We start from the raw sequence: 17425 nt of genomic DNA on the forward strand, positions 1-17425 counted from the left end.
ACTATGAGTACTATATAAAAGAGTCTGTAATTATGTTAATATGCTCCACATCAGAAGCAATAGTCCATTTAAACTCTAAAGGATTTTTTGACTCTAAAGGCCTGATTTAAAAACAAACAGAAAAACTTCATACCTTGCCTTTTCAAGTGATTTTTTTATACTTTATTCTGCTTAACATGCAGTCATCAAACCACATCTATTTCTAACAATGCGGCTTAATATTTTTAAAATCCCAATAGGCTTGCTAAGGGTGCATTTATATACTACTGCAACCAAGATGACTATCATTTGTTCAGAAAAAAATGAGTTTCATGCATATGTTTTTACTGTTTAAAACACAATGAAAAGGTACAAAGTAGCTAAACAAGTACAGTAAAATGAATAAAAATTCAGCAGGGGTATTTGGCATAGAAAGGCATATAATAATAATAATAATAATAATAATAAAAACAACCCCACCTATCATGGTGAACAAAAGTATAAACAGTTTAATTTACTTCTCTTACTTTTAAATCTACATGAATCTGAAAGAATTTTTTTTCCTTTTCAAGATAGAACCTTTATGCTTATATGTTTAGGACAGATACTTTCATGCCACAATTTTCTTTGCTGCCATATTTACACAACATTTCATCCAGAGACCCTATGCATATACTTTTGTGTGAATTAAGAGGCAAACATTTGCTTCTACTAATAAGGACATCTGGTTATTTTTGTAACTCAAGGACATCTGCATTCCGCAGATCTTTCTGATTTCTCAAAATGGGATTGAGAACTATAGAACCCTTACGATGTATGCCAAAATCCCTCTCTCTGCAAAGTTATTTCTGTCATTCCTGTTCCTGAGTTTTTTTCCTGCTAAATGACTTTCATCACCTTGGATGTCTTCCCTGTTTTAGTATATTCTCATTTTATTACAATTCAACAATACTGTAAAACAAATTTAGGGCTCCTTTAAAGTTGATAAACTGTAATATCCCCAAATGTCTATCCATTTTGGAGTGAAAATAAAACCATCCCAAGTATATAAGTAAATCTGTGGAAACCACAATGGGCTAGGTTAAGATTTATATTTAGGTGTATATTTCTATTGTGCATTGTCCCTTATTTAATCACTCTTTTTTCCCTTATTATTAAGAAATTATTATTATGTGGGTTTGTTATGTTGTGGGCTTTTCCACTAATTATACGAATGAATGTTCAGGTCTTTAAAATTACAAATATCATCTCCACTCATTGACTTATATAGATTTTTGGTTTCCAACGGTGAATAACATGGTTCAGCACAGGTCCTGAAGGGTATGCCTTAAAGAACAGAAACTAACCAATAAGAAATCAAACATCACATTTTGCTTTATAGCCCTTGCTTTCCTTTTAAAATGCCAAGTAGACAAACTATACTCCTTATTCGGATACTTGAGTTTAAGCTCTAACTTTTGTTTTAACTGTAAATTCTGCTTTTCATTTTCTGCTCATCTCCATTACAGGAATATATATACACACACACACATATATTAATATATAATGAGGAAAAATGTTTTTAAACAGAAAAAAACTAATATAATTTACAACAACTACCTTCGTACAGGTCTTTAGCCAGACACCAAGGCAGTATTGGTCTAAAGGATTTAAAATTTAAGTGAGAAGGCTTCTATTTCTGAAGGGTCAAAGGTTATAAACATCAATTCATGTCTCAGTTTTTTATTTGTTAATATTACCAAACAACAAAATAAAAAGCTGATTAACCTGGAGTGAGTACATGATAAATTTGGGAAGATAGCAAATTTTACTACCCCAGGGACAAACACATATATATATTGTTGAATTGTTATTGTTAGTGTTGTTGTTTTAAACAATGCTCTTTGATGTCTAACAAAATTTTAAAGATTTTTCTTTTTCTCCAATAGAAAACTATTCCTATAACAATGCAAATGTTCTCTACTTAAAGGATATGGTTATATGTTATTCTAACAAAATTATTTTCTCTTAAGCCTACGGAATGTTAGAGAATGGGGGAAAAAAAAAAAAAGTCAGAAACATTCATCTAAATGTTCCAGAATTATTCTGTCTTGGATCAGCATCTAAATTTTAAAAATCAGATAATCACTTAAGCATGATTTTTTTTAATTGAAGAGCAGTTGACTTACAATGTTGTTAGTCTCACAGTACAGCAAAGTTCTTCAGATACAGCTATAGATATATAAATACACACATATAAATGTATAGATATATATTCTCAGATTATTTTCCATATAGTTTATTATAAGGTATTAGATATAGTTCCCTGTGCTATATACAGTAGATCCTTGTCATTTATCTATTTTATATATAGTAGTGTGTATCTGTTGATCCTGAACTCCCAATTTATCACCACCACCCTTTCCCTTTTGGTAACCATGAGTTTCTTTCTATATCAGTAAGTCTACTTTTGTTTCACAAATAAGCTCATTTGTATCTTTTTTTTTTTTTTTTTAGATTTCACATAGAAGCACGATTATTTAATTGAATAAATAATGATTAACCGATTCAGACCAGGCTAATTTAATCAATGGTCTCTTAAATCTGTTATTAGTATTGTCAATGGTATTTTGTCGAGCTATGGAATGAAAAAATCACCAGAACTTCGGAGTTTTGTAATGAATAATTGATTTGACAAATACTAAACATTAGTTTTAATACTGCAGTACTTGTTCTTGTAGTACAGAACCAGTACTACTCTGTAAACCATCATATTCTGTATACTGAATACCATCATAGCCAACTTTGGTATTAAAGTTTGCTTGCCACAATTGCCCTTTGTGGAAACCAATGTAACTCGTGCTCCTGCAGACAAGGAAGGAACAACAGACTTCAAAACCAGCTGCTGATCACTGACTGCAATACAAAGAATATTCTGGGCAGTGATTGGTAAAGAAAGCACAGCTATTTCTAAATCCCGGTAGCTCCCAGAATCTCTTTTCCTTTTGAGTGGTATAGTCTGCAAGCACTGACTGGTGGGTCATTCGACCCACGGGGGCCTGGAAAGGTTTCAGGAATAACAGAGGTCATGTAATTGCCAAAAGAGCATTAGCTACTCAATCATAATGGATAATTAAATGACCTACATGATTCCTGAAATAGCTGTTCTATATTTGGTCTATTACTTGTGTCCCTTAAGATAAGCTACTCGTCTGGTCTGTCTTGACCTGCAAAAGTCCAAACTGCGCCTGAAAACTAGCTGCATGCTTCTGTTGCTCAGTAAATCCCACCCCCCACCGCCAAGTAGTCATGCCCCAGACTATGCTTTCAAGAGGACACATACACACACAAAAATCAATCTTGTATCCTTCTCCCTATTGTGCTCTCTGGAATACAAATGACTAAAGCAAAGAAAAAAATTAGTAAATTCCTGGCTTAGATCTTCAGGGGATAGAAAGAGGATACATAAGAACTACAAAGAAGGAAAGTCATGATAAAATTTTTTTTAAGTTTTGCTCAATATGCCTCCAAAGAATTTTACATTGATTACAAAGCTAGTCAGGAATTTTTTGTGGGCAGCAAGTCATTAAAACTCCAATTGCCTGAACTGCATTTTTGATGTGTGGACTATCAGAATCCTTCTTGGCCTAGATTTTAGTCCATACAGAAAGCAAACTGCTTCTTAACAGATAAAACATACATGGAACCAACTGTTTTATAATAGCAGTAGCAAAGGGAACAACAATCTATATGCTTCACATTTTCATCTCTTTAAATAGTTCAACAACCTCGCTATAATATTTGATCAGAAATATAACCAAATAGAACCCAACTGCATGAACGGCAAAAAATGTACTGGAGAATAAGCTTCTTTAGGAGCAAAAGGTCTGCCTGTGGCCCTAGAGGAAGCTGCACATGAGGCAAACACTGAAGACAGAGGCAAGAGACAAGTGACCAAAGACAACTCCACAATAATGGCAAGGGACAAGGGATGTAAGGGACAAAAGAGTTCACGTTTAGAATACCTTGGAGGCTACTAGGATTTTTCCGTTTCCATGGGAAATTATGTAGCTTGAGGCTACTGACTACCCTGGTCTCCTACTAGTACACGAATGGCTTATTAAACCTAGAACATATCTGTTTTAGTTAACTTCTGGGCAGGGGGGGTTAGAGTAGGAGAAGAGAACAAAATGTACTTAAATGCCGAATTTTTTCTCCAGGCTGAATGCCTTTCATCCAATAAGACATTCAAAGCAGTGACCCAGCAAATGGATTGAAAAAGCAATCTTCCATCCCAGTGCCACATTATCATTTCTATTCAGTATTCTCCATGAGATATCTCAATCAGCTGTGTGTAAGTGACAACGCAGCCCATTGCTGGGTTAATTAAACATTTGACTTTAACACCCTCCCCGTCATTAAGCAAATAAAAACAGATAATTCAAACTGCACTTCATCCTCAGGGTACACAACACACATGTCAAAATTAAGAGAGTCCAAGGCCTCTGGGGAATTCTGTTGGGGCTATAATCAGTTTAAATCTTATCTGGTTTATCAATTATTCTATTGATTAAACCAAAGCGGTTATACACAACTCCTCTGCCGCATGGGATTGATGTCAGCAGAGCAAGAAAATAACTCCAGGAGGTTCCAAACTGATTTAAAAAGAGACCAACAGACAGACCAATAATAGTCGATTATTATGTACCAGTGATCCATATACTGAAGAGTTGATTCTTAGTTTCATGCGGGTGAAGTGAACTGTTTCCAATCACTATATCCTCCTGCTATATACCTCACCACTGGCTTGAGTAAATTTATGTCTTGGAAGATCAACATATTTTCTACTGATTTAAACAGAAGCTAGCATGCTCAGTGATTGAAATATTTTATAGATACAGACCCTAAACTGTAACAGAGTCTCAAACAGGGAAAATCAAATTTTTTTCCTAAAAAAATCTTACCTGTCTGCACATCACTGGGAACATGCAGGGATGAAAGGGGACATACTTGAGAACTGATTCTCCTAAAAATATGTAATCGCACAGTTACTACAATGTATTAAAACACCAAATTCTTGAAAAAGAGAATCTAAGAAATCTGAGATCTTACCATAGATTCAGACTCATGACTCCTTTTATCAATTCTAAGGGCAAACATCTTCAAAACCGTTAATAACAATGAAAATATAGTGCTCCATCTTCAAACAAAATGTTGATATTCAAGCTCTAACATGAAATTCCTATTGAATTTTTTAAAAACAATTCTGATACTCTCCTACTCAATTCATTGTATAGAAGACTTCAAATGTCCAGAACCCTTATCACCTCAAGGCCACGCTCTACAATAATACATATAAGAAAAGCACTAATAAAGCATACTAACAAAAATGGGGGGATGGTGGGTAAAACTACTCCTCACTTTATATTTGTACACACATAGCTGTGCTCTTCAGAAACAGAATTTTTTCACTGCTAATCCTGGCACCACGTGTGCAACCAACCGTAATTTAACTTACCTCCTTCAGATTTTTTGTTTTCAGGCAGACTAAGTAAGAAACCTGCATTAGCATGCTGTATTCTACACTCACCACTAGAAATACTGAGGGTGCTATTTGTAATTGTATTCTTTTTAAGAGGTTTGTTCTCTGCAGCTGTTTTCTGCTTGCAGTGTATTTTGTGTAATCAGCACATCATCATAAATACATTGGCTGTTCCCCTGAGGGTAGCTGTCAGTGTTTAATTTACAGAACAACCTGGCCAATGTGAATTTTAACACTACAGTACTAGGCAAGGAGTTACCACACTCTGTGAAAAACAGGCTTCTATGAATTTTTATATCAAGACCTGGTCCCAGGACAATTTAAGTTCTAGAAATAGACTGTTTAAAGAAGCACTTTATACCTTGTATGCAACAGACTCTTTCCCACTTAAGGGCCTTAGAAGAAGCCCTGAAGTAACCAAACCACAAGTGAGCACTACAAATTCTAGAGACAACAGGATTGAACATCTATGATCTACCAGCAGGAGGCACTGTTATAAATGTTACCCATCTCTTTTTAAAGCTACATGTAAAGCTATCAAAAACATCACTGCTCCCTTGGAAGGTGTGTAAAGGCAGAAGAGAAAATCATTTAAGATGTCTATTTTTGCTGACATGAGCTATATCTGATATGAAAATAGGTATACTGCTTCCTTAGAGCTGCTACTAAGCCAGACCTTATCTAGCTCAATGAATGAGAAAAATACATGAAACAAATGATTATTCATAGCAGTGCATGCCATTAAGTCGCTTCGATTGTGTCTGACTCTTTGCAATCCTATGGACTATAGTCAAGTTCCTCTGTCCATGGGATTCTCTAGGCAAGAATTCTGGAGTGGGATGCCATGCACTCCTCTACGGGATCTTCCTGACTCAGAGATCAAATCCAGTCTCGTACGTCTCCTGCATTGGGAGGTGGGTTCTTTACCACCAGTGCCACCTGGGAAGCAGCAGTAGTCCCCACAAATTATACGCATAGTGCCTGGTACATAAGCTCTCAATGAATGTCTAAATAACTATAAGCTCCTTGAGGACAGGGTCTGAATCTTAATTTATGCCCAGCAATTTGCACAGTACCCAGCACACAGAAGGTATTCAATACATGAATTAAACTGAATTAAAGCTAGTTGTGAGTGGCAATGTTATTTGTAAAGATTTAGATCTACATGATGTCAAAATATATTTTCTAACTCAGTAAAATGCCCTTAAAAGCAGATATAGAGTGTCTATCATGTATTGTAGTCATTTTAATTAATGCTATTTGTATAGCTCAGAAACCTAAGTAGCTCAATCTTAGAGCTACTTCAATCTTAGCTCAATCTTACAATAAAACCAAGCTAGCCTACAAAATATTGGAACAGTAAAACTTACTTTTTGTTTTAATAATGAAGACCATATATAAGAGATTGAAACTTTTATATAGGAAACGTATCCAATAGCACTCTTCCACTGTTGAAGTGGCATTACAGGTACACATACACACTCTACAAATCAAGTGATCAAACATGTATTTCTGTGTGAGGCAAAATTGTATAAGTTAGAATGCCTAACAGAAATCAGTCCTGAATATTCACTGGACACTGAAACTCCAATACTTTGGCCACGTGATGCGAAGAACTGTCTCACTGAAAAAGATTCTGATGCTGAGAAAGATTGAAGGCAGGAGGAGAAGGGAACGACAGAAGATGAGATGGTTGGATGGCATCACCAACTCAATGGACATGAATCTGAGCAAGCTCCAGGAGTTGGTGATGGACAGGGAAGCCTGGCGTGCTGCAGTCCATGGGGTCGCAAAGAGTTGGACACAACTGAGCGACTGAACTGACTGATGCCTCAAGTTACACTGAATCAAAATACAGTTCATTCTTGCAGAGGTCTCCCCCGTGTATTTGCTTTATATAGTTGTGAAGAATTATATTTTCATGATGTTTTACAAAAATTAAATTGTGATTAATGAGTTCTTTGTTTTTAAAAAGGAAGAGAATTGCCTATTTCACTTCTGAGAATTTCAAACTTGCCCAAATTTATAATAAAGTTAAAATTTAAACAACTAACTAGAGCAGCACAAATTTGAAGAACTTACTCTGAAACTACAATTAAAATATTTCCTATAATAATTTTAAAATTTTATGTAAGCATAATTATATATAGTAAAATTTGATAACACCCTTAAATTGACTGACCTCAGTATTCTGACAACTGTAAAGAAGTTTTATTTAAGAACACAAGCCCTATTCATTACTTTCTATAATGCTTTGTGTGTGCTCAGTTGTTCAGTTGTGTCCAACTCTTTGCGACCCCATGGGCTACAGCCCTCCAGGCTCCTCTGTCTGTGGAATTTTCCAGGCAAGAATACTAGAGCAGATTGCCATTTTCTTCTCCAGGGATCTTCTTGACCCAGGGATCAAACCTGCATCTCTTGTGTCTCTAGTATTGGCAGGTGGATTCTTTACTACTGTGCACTGTACCACCGGGGAAGCTCCTCTGTTATGCTAAGACATTTTTAAAAGGTAATTCTTTTTTACATTTATGTCACATGAAAGGCAAACTGAGAAAGAACATGACCCACTGACTCAGGACGTTTGGATTTGTTTCACCAATTATATTAGCTTTTAATTCAATTGAATATTTGAGATAATATTTTGTAAAACAAACAAACAAACAAACTTTATGCCTAACAAATATATCTTAATTCTTAATAGGTTAATTAATCACATCCTTTCTTCTTAGATTAAGAACTACAAAAATACATCCTGGGACCTTCTGAACTAAACTGGATGGGGTTAGACTAAGGTCACGCTAGATCAGATGACTGCATTCTGTCTTCCCTGGAGACCATGTAGTAGTTCCATGTATTGCCATTAGATAGCAGCACAGTACACACCATCAGTCATATCTCACAGTCTCTTCCGTTAAGGTTGGAATTATCTTGGCTACACACACACACACACACACACACACACACGGATTCTAATTCAATTAGTGCAGTCGGCAACTCCAGAAAAAAGTAATTCAATTAGTGCATTGTGGAGCTCTACAATACCTCTAAGCAGATGTTCACCATCTTCAGGAACTGGAGCTAGGTTTAAAATACCTGTATCACTCAGATATGCCACTACATTATGTCATTTGTCAAAGTGCTTACATATGCTTTTCTGACTTCAAAGAAAAGGTGAGGAAACACACTCAGGCTAAGTTCCTAGAGATTTTTCCATTATCTACACCAAAGAAGTATATTCAATTTTAGGCTGCAGTAATTAAATTACATAATCCAAATTATGTTCAAACTGTATACTACACTATTACTTATTTTTGCAGTGCTGTCTCTAGTTATGCATGCCACACTGTTACGAGGACACTGTCAAGGTGGAATGCATTCACAAGGAGGGACAATCAGAATGATTAACACCCTCCCCATCAAAATACAGGGTTATGAAAATGGCAGGAATGATTATTAGCATTTTCCAAAGAAATGCTATCAGAACTGGGAATATTCACTCTGAGAACAGCAAACATAAGCAACATGATAGCTATCCTCAAACACAGAAATACATGAAGGAAAAAACACAGAAATACATGAAAAAAAAAAACACAGAAATACATGAAAAAGAAAACACAGAAATACATGAAAAAGAAAACAATTACTTTATATTATACAAAAGGTAAAATTAGAATCAGCAGGTGAACAAGAAGTTTGACTCCTTGAGAGAAAATTTTCTAACAGAACCAACAGTGAAGAAGAAAGCAAGATGACTCAAGAAATTCAGCTTGCCAATAATGGCAGTGATCAAGCAGAGATTAGATGACCCTTTGCCAAAAAAACTTCATAAAGGAGTCCTGTATGTGACTGGATGGTTTCCTGACCTCACTTTCAACAGTGAAATTCCATGGTTCTATGAATATACTGATTTTTGCTTATAAGGGAAACCTGGACTTTAAGTAATAAAGATAATCATTAAGGAGGAATGGCTATACAAAAGCCCATGGGCTGTGAGGCATTTTGATAGTGACTGCTGCATAATAATACATGGAAGGAAGAAGAAATTTGTTGTACTTTCTCTCTGCTAAGATTTAGGAGGTGCCATAATGTACATATTTCTAGTCTTATTTCTTAGCTAAGCACTTGCACTTCTCTTGCTCTTTCAAGACTGGAAAGAATGGTTTGTTTTTACTTATCCTCAGGAAATCAGCCAATGAGAAATCAATTTCTAGAAGACTGATTTTTTAAAAAATCCTCCATTGAGTCAAGATATTGGGTTCTCATAGCTTAAATGAAAATCTACATCAATATTTATGCTTTAAAAATACAGAACAATACTTAAAACAACAGTAAGTAATTCTCAATATCCCTCCCTTTTGTCTTGCTCTCTCTGCCCTGTACCTTGTGAAGACATAATTTTGGGTACAAGGGAGCAGGACATTATTTTACAAATATTATCTCCTCTCTTTTAAGCATGACCTCAAAGCAGGGAATTAAGAAATGTCAGGAATGATTGCCACCATTTTTCCAGAGCATTTCACTATGTATTCATGATAGAGAATAGCTCCTGCCTTTCACATCTGCATAGGGAGAGGACTAAGCTAAATGGCTGTGCTTTAAAAGCATCAATGAATTAATTCAAGTACTTTCCACACAAACTCCTACTTTTTCATATTCCACAAGAATTTCAAAAGGTCATTCTCACTTAAAACCTTACCTGTAAGGTCTATGTCCCCAAAACAAATTAAGATAAAATCACATCATGTATCTGTCAAAAGAGCTGCTTTTGTAGAATGAAAAAAAAACTTGTTTCTGTAAAATGTTATTTTAAGATATACTGCAACTTAAATAGCAATAGGAAACTTTCTATTAATAGAAAATATTTTCCAAGAAATCTATGGTTTGGCTTTTTCAACGAAAATTTTCTTTTCATGTGCCACTAACTTATTCTAATACAAATGTAATGGGCTCTTCCATATTATCCATTCATGAATTCTGCACTTAAAAAAAAAGAAAAGTATTTTCTTCTTCCCAAAAGTTTAAGGCTTCCATTAATGAACAAAAACTTCGGATAAACAGAGCAATAAATAACATAGCTGGGTTAATTTTTATTTGACCAGCAGTACTGCCATACAGTGGGCTATCAGCCTAACAAGCTATGTCACTCCATTTCTTATCTTTACACTACTACCTTCCAAACTTCCTGCCTCCACAAAAACAGAACCAGGACCTAAGCTGATTCCTCCTTAGAACTTAGTACATTCCATAAATCTCCAAATTAGTTAACTAACCCAACTCTAGTCTCCTTTGTCCACACCTCACAGCCTGCATTTATGTTCTAGTGTTAAGTTTATTTGTTGGCTCCATCAGCACCACTTCTCTTTAACATTGTCCCTTTTCATGCATTTAAGGCAACTACTTCCAACCCTATCAATGAAAACAGACAAATGGGGGATAAAGGAATGAACTGCAAACACCTCAAACAAGAAAGGTTGCTTAAAAAACCAAGTGTCACATTCTGACAGTTCAATATTTCATAGCCAATACAAGGAATGTGCAACGACACTGCAACTTTAAATCTTTTCCTCCTATGTCAGTCTCTCTTTCTCTCATTGTAATGCCAAAGGGAACAGCAATCAGAGTGGAGATGTTCAACGTGATAGAGGTCAGGACACCATCGGATCAACGTACCAGAAACACGACCTTGTTTATTTTTTTTTCCACAGTATTATTGTTTACAGGGTGCTTTGCTCATGTACCTTGTGGTTCTTAGCTAAAAGATGAAATTACAGCCCAGGATGAAGCGCTCAGGCACACATCCAATTTGTGTTTCCATCTCAGAAAACAAAAAGCTTCTAAGGCCCTCAGGCTGCCATTCAAACTTGGAGGCTGACATTTTTAACAGCATGAACCAGAGACTGGCAGAGAGAATGATCTAATGCATTTCTGACTTGTCAATCAAAGATCTCACCTCTGCTGTCTTGTAAACAGTTGGGGGCCATCTAACTACATTCATAAACCTAGGGAGAGCTTACTGCCAGCTGGGGTGCTGGAGCCACATGCTCTGGCTTCTATTCACCAAAATCATGATTCAGTTTTATAATCTCACTGTAAATAGTCCATAGGCACATTTCCAAGACTCCTGGAATAGAACCAGAATGGGGAATACAAAAGAGATATTGGTCAAATACTGTGTTATTTTCAAGCTGTTGGAATCCTGTACCCATTTTATCCTCATTTTACCAATTCTCCCCAAAGGACTACACTATTCTGCAACTAAAATGCTTAAAAAAATTAATGACCTGACAATGTAAAAGTCTAGAGGAAATATACTAATTTATACCAGAAATTTCCCTTGTGTTTTATTACCAGTAAAGAAACAGGCTCCCTAAACATAGCTCATGCAAAGGACAGAAACTGGAGTAAACAATAGCAACTATATTTTAGTAAAACTAATCATGTGCTTTCTTTCCAATATAAAATTTCTCATGTTCATATGCAAAAGCTTTGTATAAACTAGTTTAAAATACTGAAATGTATATTTGTGTATATGAAACATGAGAAGAGTAGTTATCCCTCTACTCCTTCTGTTTATGATTTCCAACATCCACAAAAATTAGACCAAATCAGGCTAAAACATGAACTTTTTGCTAAAGGATCACATATAAAAATAAATTTACTCTTTTTTATGCCAATTTTACTGCATACAGAATTCCAATTTAATTCATACCAAGCCACACATACTAGATTTGCAAGAAAGGTCTTGAGAATTTGAATGGTACACCTGAGAATGTTCAAAGGCAAGTGACAGATAACCTAGCTGGGGAAGGTACAATGCAAAATCCCATTTCTTGATGATCTACAACATCCTAGGCCCAAATAACTATTTCAAAATATAGACTTGGTTTCCAGAGGACTGGGCCAGAGAATATAGAAAAGCTCACAGCTACTGAACATCATTCTTAGGAAAAACAGAACTCATGGGTGTCACCGCCCATGAAGAAAGCACTGCAATTCTTAGAGGCCTGAGCAGCTAAATAGTCAAGAGATTGGTCTTTTTTTCCCCCAATGAGGCCAACACAAAATGACAAAGAAAAGAGTTTCTTAAATGATGCCTATCTACCAAGATTCCATATCCTGACAGTCTACACAAAATAGCAAACCTAGAAATTAACACAGGGAAGGACAGCAAGACAATAAAACACTACCACATAAAAAAAGCACAATGGTAAAAGAAGGTACAAATGGCTGTGCAGTCACAAAACCACCAACAATGATTCCTAAATAACATATAAAGAACTCCTATGGTACTTTGGCCTCTACTCAGCACAAAGATTGCAGGAACAAGAAAGTAATCTTGGAATATAAAGAAAGTAATATGTACCTCTCCAGAGGATACAGGTGAACCTTAACTGCCCACAGGAAGAATTTCTCTGGTAAGGACAGTACCTCCATAAAGGCTCCCATCACCCGTAGAAGTTTTCATCAATTTGATGACATGATCCTCTACACAGAAAACCCTAAAGACACCACCAGAAAATCAGTAGAGCTAATCAATGAATATAGTAAAGTTGCAGGATATAAAATTAATACACAGAAATCCCTTGCATTCCTATACACTAACAATGAAAAAAACAGAAAGAGAAATTGAACCATTCACCTTTGCAACAAAAAGAATAAAACACTTAGGAGTAAATTTACTTAAAGAAACAAAAGACCTACATATAGAAAACTATAGAACACTGATGAAAGAAATCAAAGATGACACAAATAGATGGAGAAATATACCATGTTTATGGATTGGAAGAATCAATATAGTGAAAACGAGTATACTACCCAAAGCAATCTATAAATTCAACACAATCTCTATCAAGCTACCAACAGTAATTTTCAGAGAACTAGAACAAATAATTTCACAATTTGTATGGAAACACAAAAAACCTCAAATAGCCAAAGCAATCTTGAGAAAGAAGAATGGAACTGGAGGAATCAACCTTTCTGACTTCAGACTATACTACAAAGCAACAGTCATCCAGACAGTATGGTACTGGCACAAACACAGAAATATAGATCAATGGAACAAAATAGAGAGCCCAGAGATAAAATTCATGCACTTACGGACACCTTATCTTTGACAAAGGAGGCAAAAATATACAATGGAGAGAAGACAATCTCTTTAACAAGTGGTGCTAGGAAAATGGTCAACTACCAACTAAAAGAATGAAATGAACACTTTCTAACACCAGACACAAAAATAAACTCAAAATGGATTAAAGAGCTAAATGTAAGACCAAAAACTATAAAACTCTTAGAAGAAAACATAGGCAGAACACTCCCTGACATAAATCACAGCAAGATTCTCTATGACCCACCTCCCAGAGTAATGGAAATAAAAACAAAAATAAACACATAGGACCTAATTAAACTTAAAAGCTTTTTCACAATGAAGGAAACTATAAGCAAGGTGAAAAGGCAGCCTTCAGAACAGGAGAAAATAATCAAATGAAACAACTGACAAAGAATTAATCTCCAACATATACAAGCAGCTCATGCAGCTCAATACCAGAAAAATAAATGACCCAATCAAAAAGTGGGCCAAAGAACTAAATGGACATTTCTCCAAAGAAGACATACCTATGGCTAACAAATACATGAAAAGATGCTCAGCATCACTCATTATCAGAGAAATGCAAATCAAAACCACGATGAGGTACCATCTCACACCAGTCAGAATGGCTGCCATCAAAAAGTCTACAAACAATAAATGCTAGAGAGGGTGTGGAGAAAAGGGAACCCTCTTATACTGTTGGCAGAAATGCAAACTAGTACAGCTACTATGGAGAACAGTATGGAGATTCCTCAAAAAACTGGAAATAGAACTGCCATATGACCTTGCAATCCCACTGCTGGGCACACAGACCAAAGAAACAGAACTGAAAGAGACACATGTACCCCAATGTTCACTGCAGCACTGTTTACAACACCATAAAACAGGAGACTATTATACAGAGTGAATTAAGTCAGAAAGAAAAACACCAATACAGTATATTAACGCATATATATGGAATTTAGAAAGACAGTAACAATGACCCTATATGTAAGACAGCAAAAGAGACACAGATGTAAAGAACAGACTTTTGGACCACGCAGGAAAAGGTAAGGGTGGGATGATTTGAAAGAACAGCATTGAAACATATATATTACCATATATACAACAGATGACCAGTGCAAGTTTGATGCATGAAGCAGGGCACTCAAAGCTGGTACTCTGGGACAACCCAGAGGGATGGGGTGGGGAGGGAAGTCGTACTGGGGTTCAGGATGGGGGGACATGTGTACACCCATGGCTGATTCATGTCAACGTATGGCAAAAACCACCACAATATTGTGAAGTAATTAGACTCCAATTAAAATAAATTAATTTTTAAAAATTAAAAATAAAAAGCAAAAAACAAACCTAATATTCAGGTGAACTAGGTCACTAACATGCGAAGAGTTGACTCATTGGAAAAGACTCTGATGTTGGGAGGGACTGCGGGCAGGAGGAGAAGGGGACGACAGAGGATGAGATGGCTGGATGGCACCACTGACTCGATGGACATGAGTCTGGGTGAACTCCGGGAGTTGGTGATGGACAGGGAGACCTGGTGTGCTGCAATTCATGGGGCTGCAAAGAGTCGGACACGACTGAGTGACTGAACTGAGGTCACTAACCTTGATACACCCTAGTTTCCACTTTAGGAAAAGGCAAATGTAAATATCTACCTCAAACACTGTTAGAAGGCTGGAAAGAAAAATATTTCTTAGTAGGGTATTCTACATATATCTTTCACTTTGGTACAGATTTATGTGACATATACTACTTACAATGAGTGAATTAAGGTTCAACTTAAAAAAAAGTTATCACTTTTTTTTTTGGCTAAAGGACAGAGGAGACTGGTAGGCTATAGTTCATGGGGTCGCAAAGAGTCGGACACAACTGAACAACTTCACTTTCAATAGAAATATTTGAAGGTACAGAAAACTCCACAAATCCCATTTGCTTTAAATCCATGTGCCCAGAGACTACATATAAAGCATTTTAATGTTTATCCTTGGACAATTCTTTGTATACTTACATTTGAAAAACAAAACTCTATGAAATTAAAACAAAAAAAAGTTTTCATCAACTTGATTTTTCCAGTCTGTGTTACTTATATTGGGGTGACCCCAGGCCTCCTTGGGTACCTATATTCTCCCTTGTGCCATGGGGTCATGTTGAAGTCAGGGCAATTAGGTAAAATCCAACATTATTCAACATAAAAGCAATAAGCCCTTTTGGTGGAATGAAAAGTTTAATTTTTCAGATGCATCAGGAAAAAAAAATTTTTTTAAGGAAATCTGATCATCTCACAATAAGATGATCTGGATTAGATCCCTGGAGTAGGAAATGGCAACCCACTCCAGTATTCTTGCCTGGATAATTCCACAGACAGAGGAGCCTGACAGGCTACAGTCCATGGGGGTCTCAAAGAGTCGGACACGACTGAGTAACTGAGCATGCACACATGCAAATACTAGACAATGCTGTGCATTAGCCTGTAAATGAACATTACCTGCATCACAAACATGTCAAAATACTTAGCAATGGAAGAATCCATTATTCTTGAAACAGAATATTAAAACAAACTTGAAACAGAATATTAAAAACAATCAAGTAAGCATCTTGAAAGACAAATCAGTCCTAATGGTGTCATTCTTCCCAAGATAGACTTTCTAGCATAAAGTAAAATACACCAAATTCAGGTCATCTATAACTTTTCTGAGTTATATATATATATATATATAAATTGAAAGGGCAGAAGGTGAACAATGAATTTCAAGGTCAGCTAAAATGTTTTAAAATTCATAATTGTACTTTCTTTTAAATAAATGAGCTTCAATAATATATAGTATAATAAATATCCAACACTTTGCACATACACTTTAATTTGTTCCTAATCAAGACTAAAGGGTCACTTTCAGTATTATCTCTAATGATTTCTATCCTTTCTGTAAACTATTGTTAATCCCTAACTATCATTTTAATTTTCCCTGTGTCTATTCTGGTATAGAATAAGGGTAAAATGCAATAAAATAGCCAAACAATTGTACAAACCCACACTGCTGTGAAGATAAAGATGCTGACATCACTGAAACTGAGCTCAGCTGGCTGGCAGTGCCAGTATTCAATAGCCTGAAATGTGCATTTTTGTCCATCAACAAGAGTCCAAATTCAGTATACAAAATCTAATTCAGAAGGGATCATCATAGTGTGAGTCATGTAAAAGTCAAATGTATAAAATCTGAGGCCTGCCCATAAATCAGATTCAACAAATTTTCCTTTATTCTGTGTAAATATGTAGTCTTTGGAATGACTGTTTAATTATCATAACTTCTTTTTGAATATAGAAAACTCGTGTGTATGTATGTACAGGTACTCTGAGCAATTCAAGGCTTTCTCTTTCCCATCCTATCAATGTTAGTTAATCTTTTACATTTCAAGTGCCAAGCACTTGATACTGTGCTTGACACTGGAAATGTAAAAATGAACAAAAACATAGTTGTACTCTCAAGAAACTGAACAATTACAATAGCATATCAGTGTTTATGACAGAGGTATCTATTGCATGTCCTTGGTACATATGCTCTGACTAGGTTAAGGGAGTGGGGAGGGGTAAAAAGATCAGTAAGGGCCTTTATTCTAGAGGTGAAACAACTTAAGCAGAACTGTGGAATTTAGGAATTAGCCAGGTTAGATAAAAGTGGGAGGCAAGGGGAAAGGGATGATAGGTGTTTTCAGTAGTAGCATTCTCCAGGTAGAGAAAGGATATGCCAAGACACAGAGCATGACACAGTACTGCTGGAGAACTATGAATTTGAAATGGCTAAAAATTATATGGAGTAAAGAGGGATAACGGAGAAGGC

At 35.9% G+C, this 17425-nt stretch overlaps 1 protein-coding gene across 10 annotated transcripts in view; it reads right to left on the reverse strand.

The window, feature by feature from the left end:
• The window catches only part of BTRC (beta-transducin repeat containing E3 ubiquitin protein ligase), a 174628-nt gene that overhangs the window by 93763 nt on the left and 63440 nt on the right, over positions 1 to 17425 (reverse strand). Inside the window, exon 2 of one of the 10 annotated variants that reach the window (XM_070363966.1) lies at positions 4923 to 4984. The exons of the other annotated variants lie outside the window; for them this stretch is intronic. Coding sequence (XP_070220067.1) covers positions 4923 to 4946 — 24 coding nt within the window. The 5' untranslated portion in view covers positions 4947 to 4984. The remainder of the gene's footprint in view (positions 1 to 4922; positions 4985 to 17425) is intronic. 10 annotated transcript variants of the gene reach the window in all.

The sequence above is a fragment of the Bos mutus genome, chromosome 26 (assembly GCF_027580195.1).
Source record: "Bos mutus isolate GX-2022 chromosome 26, NWIPB_WYAK_1.1, whole genome shotgun sequence".
NCBI lineage: Eukaryota > Metazoa > Chordata > Mammalia > Artiodactyla > Bovidae > Bos > Bos mutus.